A 7,432-nucleotide genomic window follows, 5' to 3' on the forward strand; every position below is an offset into this window, starting at 1 on the left:
GCGCCGGGCCTGATGTTTGCGCCCTCATACTCAGCCTAAGACTGGATTTTTGGGCGATCCGGAATTTCGTTGTGGGATGACTTCTCTGAATGATACCTTCCCGGGAAATCGTGTCGCACGATAGTTGGTATTGCCAGATCAATCCATCGTAAGTCGTCAAGTGCAGTTAGTTTGGCTCAAGGAACCTAATGCGCCTCAGATGAATTCAAGCATCAATTCACGTCCTTCACGGGATACTATGCGCGCAGAATCCCCTTTGTCGCTCCCACCGGCACCAGACGCTTTGCACCAATCGGTTCGCTCAGTTTACCCCTCAAAGCCAGGTAGGTTGATGTTGTCTGTGTCTCAGGCTGCGTGTGCTTTAAGACTAATACTCCTCTAGACACGGAAAAAGAGGAGCTGTTAGTACAGGTGAATACCTTAAAGTATGAGCTAGAGAACTTCAAGCAAGAAAGGGATTTGATGGTCCTACGCCATGAGAAGGAACTACGGGATTTGCAGCTCAAGGCAGATTCGGACTTTCGAAAAGCTCAGGTTTGTCCAGTTCTTCAGCCATTACATGACGTGTATTTACCTGACCATGTTTCTGTCCCATAGGCCGCAGAGAGTAACAGCCACCGGGCAACCCACAAGAGCGAGACTCTCGCGAAAGAGATGAAAGAAATCCAGGACAATGCCCTCAATGAGAAAGCCGGTCTTGAGCGAAAGGTCAGAAGTCTTCAGGATCAGAACCAGTCTCTTCAGGAGGAGGTGGAAGACTCAAAAGCACAATCGCTCGACCAAGAAAGACAGTACAAATATCAGATCAGCGAACTGGATACCATACGCTCGTCTTTACAAAAGACGATCGAGGAATTGCAGAATGACCTCCAAACTGTTCAGAGTGATATGCAGACTACACAAGAAAAGCTGCGTCAACGGGAAGCAGAGGTTGCTGATTTGGAAACGGAAAATCTCCGGCTCAAAGCTGAAGGAACAGATAGTGAAACGCTGTCAGTTCTCAAGCGCGAACTTTCCGAACAAGTCAGCCATATCAGGAATCTGGAAACCACAAACCGTGAACAAGGCACCGAACTACGACACCTACGGAAGATTCAGAAGAATGTTGAAGTTGTGGAGGAGCAGAAGAGATCGTTGGAAAATCAGCTGCAGTTGATGAAGGATGTGGAGTCACAACTGGGGACTGCTCAGATCCAGGTTCAGATGTTGGAAGACGAGCGACGGTCTTGGACTAGTCTCTTGCAAGACAATGATCAGCCAGCCGAGTTCGATTCTCCAGAAGCGGTCGTGAAGGCTTTGCTACAGGAGCGCATAGAGAAAGCCTCTCTTGTTGATAAGATAGGTAGTGTCGAGGCACAGTTTCTGGAGAAGGACGAGTCGATCAAGAACTTGGAGACGGAACGGACCACCTTGCGACAGGAAATTGAAAAACTCCGGAGCAGTGCCGGTTCTGTTGCGGGCGGAGCCATGGCAGAAAGCCGTATGAAAGCAAGACTCGAACGACAGCGGGCTCTCGCTGTGAAAGAAGTTGACTATCTGCGTGCCCAACTTAAGGCCTTTGACACGGAAGAGGTGACTATGAATCCGGAACAAAATCAATTCGATCAGCAAAAGTCCGAGCAAATCGCCAACCTTGAGAAGCTCGTTGATGAGTATAGGGCCGAGCTTGAAAAAGCTCATGAAGAGCTGGCTAAAAGCGAGCCTTCCCAGCAGGATGAATCTCAACCGCGCGGAATCAAACGGCCTCTCTCTCCAGCAGAGAGCGATGCAGAAAGCGAACGTCTTTCTGTTTTGACGCGCAAGTATAGAACCCTGCAGGAGTCCTTTTCGAAATCCGAACAAGCCGCGACACTCCTGCGCAAGGAGCTCGAGGCAAGCAAGTCCCAGATCAAGTCCCTCAAGGCTAGATCGCGTACCAGGATTCTCGAGCTGCGTGACAACCCCACCGCAGAGGCAGAAAACCTTAAACTCTCTACTGTCAGGACCTTAAAGGCCGAGAACCAGGATCTCCTTGCTCAACTGCGCGGCGACCATTCGGGTGTCAAGGTCGTTCCAGTGAGCACTCTAGAGAGCATGAAGCTGGAAGTCCAAGATATGGAGCGAGTAGTTGCGGACAAGGAAAAGCGTATGCGGCGACTGAAGGAAATCTGGACGGCGAAGTCGTCGGAATTCCGCGAAGCTGTTGCGTCCCTGCTGGGATATAAACTGGATTTCCTTCCCAATGGTCGTGTCCGAGTCACGTCGATGTTCCATCTATCAGCTGCTTACAGACATGGTGACCATGATGCTCCATCGGACTCCCGGGGCCCAGGAAGCATGGGCAACGGCGAGGAAAACTCAATAATCTTCGACGGAGAAAACGGTACGATGAAGATCTCGGGTGGTCCCAACAGCCTCTTTGCCATGGAGATTAAGCATCTCATCAAGTTCTGGGTCGAGGAGAGGAAGGATATTCCCTGTTTCCTTGCCGCTATGACACTGGACTTTTTTGATAAGACCACGAGAGCCGCACGCATGTAGATGTACGATTCTGCCCAAAGGGCATGTGGTTTAGTTATATTTTGGTCATGCAAATTTCAATGTGATTCCCCGGCACACACGTATTATGGTGCCATGTTATAACATTTCACTGTCCATGAAGGATCTTGCCCATCTCGCCATTATTTCTAATTTGATAGCGACCTGTAGTTCTTTTTCACAGTGATTTAGCAGGAGGCTCTAGCGTCAAAGGTGTCTATCTCGCCCCCGCAGCAGTCAATAGTCTGATCCGTATCCATGGCAACGTCTCCTGTATGTCACTATTACGCTCAACGGCTATACTTAGTCCTGCTTCGAATCTCAGAACTACTATACAACTACTAACAAAGACGCAGTATACATATTGGCTATTCCAAGGCCAACGTGCTGTTGTAGCTCTTAATTGCAATCGCATGCTAAGTATGCATTGAGGGGCAAAATCCAATACGAGAAGCTCGAAGGACAGGATGGGCAAGCGCAAATCAATATCCCGTCCCCTTATATAGTCAAGAATCACCAAAGGACTTTCAGGGTCTTCAGTACTAGTTGATTAGGGTTTCTTAGTAGGTGTAGGTACGGCCTCGACAATCCTCCTTCCTGGTCGATGCTCATATACAGAGCATGTACAGCCCTGATTACCCATTACAGTGGAACTAATAATATAACATGAACAAACAGCTTATTTACAGACCATTGACCAGGCTCAGAGTGAGCCGGGAAAAAAGGTCAGACAACGAGATTACATGACCAGGGGGAAAAAAGGATATCGGAAAAGACAAAGGAAAAGACAGCAGAAACGGCAGGGAAAGATAGACTTGCTTTGCACAGGAGGATTGAAGTGCAGGGACATAGGGCGACACAGTAACAAGTACTGAGGGATGTTGATGTACCGTGACAGGGAGGCTTTTGGCATATTTATCATGAGGTGCAAAAGGGCGACAAGACACGAAACGTAGGCTCGCATGCTTGCCGAGGCTCTCGCACTTAAGTAGTGTCCTTTGTTCGTACATGGGTGGCGCGCAAGTAAATGCAAAATGCAAATCGAGCATTAAGATGAAACATATTTACCCCCAAGCAGCTTTCGGGCGGTCGGGACGTTCTTCCATTCGAAGGATGGCTGCAGTTCAGGAGTCTGACTACCAGCCTCTTCGTCTGCAAAGGGATCAGAGCCCTTCACCTGATTAATCGGTGAAGCGGTACTAATTCCCAGACGAGATCCATCATCAAGCGTGTGGACCTCAAACTTGGCATCGACCTTGCCCTGTCGTGGCCAACTGGCTGTTGTCGAGAACCGGACCAGCAACTTGGCGTCAGAGCCAGCCTTGACTTCAAGTTCAGGAATCTTCCAGGTTACCGCAGACTGCTTGCGACGAAATGTTGCACCGGTGTTCGGGTACATGACAGCTGCTGTGGCATGAGCCACTTCGCGCCCTTCCACAGGAGACGTGTCCAAATTGACTGTTAAGACAAGATTCCTGAGGGTGACTGTGCCTCCTGGTGCGGATGTGAACGAAGAGTTGATAGAATAGTAGATGATCGCACTGGCCTGGTGCTCTTCGAGGTTCCACACCGGCCTGAAAATGACCGGGCAATAGGCTGCGGCAACGGAGGGTTCCATGTGGATTTGATACTTGAAAGCCACGGTCGGCGAGGACCGAGCAATGCTAGCCAGGTTCACATCATACTCACCCCTCTTTTCATCGGACTGATCCTTGCCTTTATCTTCAGTCACGAAGTGTGGGTTTGCAGCCACCTTCTCAAGAATCTGGAAATTGTCAAGGCGAACTCGTGTGCTACCTGGGGTCACATCCGGTGTAGCATTGTATGCCAATGCAAGCTCTCCAACAACATACGATTTGGATACTGCTCCCTCGGTGAACCATGCACTGACAGTGTCTATGATGGATGCGTTCAGACCTGGCTCGTGAAGGTCGGGATGCAAGACAGGGCCCGGGGCACTATGCAGAGTATGAGACGAGCGAATTGAGGTCGTGTCAGACATGGCATGGTCGTCTGTAGCCGTGCTAGGCGAGGCAACATGCTTTACTGGCAATGATGGAGAGGTTGGTGCAGACGTATCCAGGGTTGATGGTATGGCAGGGAGATCATTTCCTGGTGCAGGTGTAGGAATAAAGACCGTGTTACGGACATCGCGACGGCCACGCAGGGTTCCAGCATTTCGTCGGACACCACTCTGCTGAGCCCGCTGCATGGTATCATTAGCAACGTGCGGTAGCAAAGAATTTTATGCATGAAACCCACCATTCTGAGCTGATTAGCCATATCATCCATCGCTTGCTTGGCTTGATCCTCGTCCTCGAAGATTGGCTGGTCCCGTATTGTCAGATTCATCCCGGGCTCTTCCAATCTGAAGAAATGATTAGCAAACACAATCCATTCTCAAATCGGAAAGACAGCTTACCCGGCCGCCTCTCTTTGGGCCCTTGTAATCTCGTCAATGGTCTCCGGACGCTCCGTGAAACCTTCTGAGTCGACTCGTGGCTGGTGGGTAGATTAGCTTCGGAAATAACTGACAAGTAATCTTTTCTGCTTACTTCGTTGCGTGACACGCCAGCAGTAGCAGTAATCTCTTCAGAAGGAGCTTCGTGAGATGTTGCTCCGTTAGCGGTAGCCGGTGCTGACTGGGGCATTGCAGTGGACGTCGCGCCAGTAAAACTCTCATGCTCATGAGGTTCACTTGAGATACCTGCAGGTTCAGTATCTTGAGTAGACATCGCAGTGCTGGGGCGCTCCATTCCTTCGGTTGGAGTCTCCGGAATTTGCAGCTCGCGCGAATCACCCCTCTTAAAGGAGGCAAACGGACTGCGGTGTTTCTTGTCGGAGAAGAAGGGACCGGCGCTAGAAGGCTGAACAATGCTCCTCCGTCGGTTCATGACGGTTCCCAGCCTTTTAAGGCCACCCAGTGGTGTATTATGCCGGGGCTCGGGTGCTACGAAAGGGCGTCAGAACAAAACATCGAGAAAACGGTACCAATATACAGGGCTAGAGCTGTCGACAATTCAAGATAGGCTCACCTGGAGGAGTCCTAACTGGACCCGAATGTTCCGAACGCTGACTAGCAGCATCATCCTGCAGGCGTGGTGGAGGCGACAGAGGTGCTACTGGGGGAGGCGAGGTAGTTTGTTGTCTCCTCGGAACGACGGGTCTTCCTCCATTGACTTTCGCGGCAAATGTCTTGATCTCGTCTGCAGTCTCTACGTTCAGAAGAACGTTCAGACAGCTTTCAGCAGCCTGACGGCAGCGCTCAACCTGATCAGTCTCATGAGTCTCCAATTGAGTAAGAGCATCCCGCAGGTGATTGAGACGGCCCTCATCTGCTGCCTGAAGTTGTTCGAAGACGAACGGCGCTCTGGAATCCCATTGCTGGCTAATTTCTTCTGCAGCGGCCACGGCGCTAGCCAGCTTATCGGCACCTTTCGGGCCCTTCTCCCTGGCCTTTTCTACCTTCTTCTGGGATGCCTCGTAGTTCTTGGCCAATCCTGCAAGGTCACTCTGAATACCAGGCAGGGAAGACAATTCCCGGTTTTTGGTGTGGTACTCTCGCAGTGGACGTTCTACGTCCTCCTCGATCTTGTGGGCGAAGGTTTCGTGCGAAGAGGCAATTGATTCGGTGGCAGTAACAATGCGCTGCCAAGGTATCTGGAAGACACTGTTTATGGACCGTTATTAGTACAAGGCTTGCAAGCCCGAAGAATAACTCGAAAAGCCGGTCGTACCCGAGCGCCGCGCCATTGTCCAACTGCGGCCGATGCGCAAGTTTCCGCAACCCTTGGGCATACAATTCTTCAATGCGACGACGTTCCTATGAATTGGACATGCATGTAAGCCAGAGGGATTCTACCTCATTTCCAGCTCCAAGTGGAAGAGCGTGCCGCTTACCTGGAGCCAGTCCGCGATGTCCGCATTGACTTTGTTTATGATGCGAATGCGATCATTAAGTACACTTGTAGCTTGGCCGGGCTGCAAAGAGGCCTGCAATATTGACGAGAAAATGCTAGGTTAGATGTGATTGGGCATGGGAAGAAGTGGAAGTTGGGGTAGGAAGAAAAAAGATAGGTGGGGTTGTCTGGGGTTCGAGGGCATCGTACCAGCAACGCTGGATACTCCTGCCGTGAGAGTTCCATCACTACACATAGGTCACAACCTTAGCAGAACGAGAGTCGGGGGCGCATAATAAGGAAGAATGAGACGGGGAGGGGTGAGCATCGAATGGGGGAGGCGATTGGACGAAAGCACGATGCCGAACCGGGGGAAGGTTCAACAAGCAACGGAGGACAGCTGGAGTCGGAGGGAAGAGGATGTGATGGCCGATGGCTGATGGCTGATGACGATGATGGGTTGCAACGCCGGAACAACTGGGGCGGAGGTGCCGAATCGGCCCATGCCGCTCTCGGTAAGGCGCCACGGGAGTGTCACATGTCCGTCTGCCGCCTCTTTTTTGAGTTATGACAATAATAATAATGATAACGGGGCCATCTCTAGTTAGGAACTAGTGGATAGATCTGGATCTATCATCTATCATCTCAATCAATATATATTTGATAGATATATATATACATATATATATCTGTCTATTATGGCCACTCCTGACTGGAAAAAGACCCTTGGCTTCACAGATCGATTGTCAGCCATTCAATCGCTGTAAGTCTACTGCTATCTCGGGTGATCTCTCCCTGCATTGCGCCTCTCTCATGTGTGTCGATATGGAGGACATAATACTAATACCCTCCAGTACTACCGCTTACCAACGAGCGTCTTCCTCTGCTGCGTTCGCTGAAGCTCAGTCTCAAGCGAAGCGCTTTGAGAATGAAGCTTATGACCAAGCTGCGTCAAGAGTTTGTGACCAGTCATTGTGACATCCACCAACCCCCTCTAACCGCATCATAGGAGGAAT

At 50.5% G+C, this 7,432-nt stretch overlaps 2 protein-coding genes across 2 annotated transcripts; one reads left to right on the forward strand and one right to left on the reverse strand.

Annotated features, from left to right (window-relative positions):
- Positions 1-238: 238 nt before the first annotated feature.
- Positions 239-2,520, forward strand: An08g06660 (uncharacterized protein; the record flags this gene model as incomplete). Its single annotated transcript, XM_001392744.3, has 3 exons — positions 239-323; positions 383-534; positions 598-2,520. 3 exons carry the CDS (start codon positions 239-241, stop codon positions 2,518-2,520), a joined length of 2,160 nt encoding a protein of 719 aa, XP_001392781.3.
- Positions 2,521-3,565: 1,045 nt separating this feature from the next.
- Positions 3,566-6,662, reverse strand: An08g06670 (uncharacterized protein; the record flags this gene model as incomplete). The annotated part of the gene is made up of 8 exons (XM_001392745.3): positions 3,566-4,723; positions 4,780-4,885; positions 4,940-5,019; positions 5,073-5,467; positions 5,553-6,187; positions 6,255-6,340; positions 6,418-6,510; positions 6,627-6,662. 8 exons carry the CDS (start codon positions 6,660-6,662, stop codon positions 3,566-3,568), a joined length of 2,589 nt encoding a protein of 862 aa, XP_001392782.1.
- Between the last annotated feature and the right edge of the window lie 770 nt (positions 6,663-7,432).

This window comes from Aspergillus niger, assembly GCF_000002855.4.
Source record: "Aspergillus niger supercontig An08".
In the NCBI taxonomy this organism is placed as follows: Eukaryota; Fungi; Ascomycota; class Eurotiomycetes; order Eurotiales; family Aspergillaceae; genus Aspergillus; species Aspergillus niger.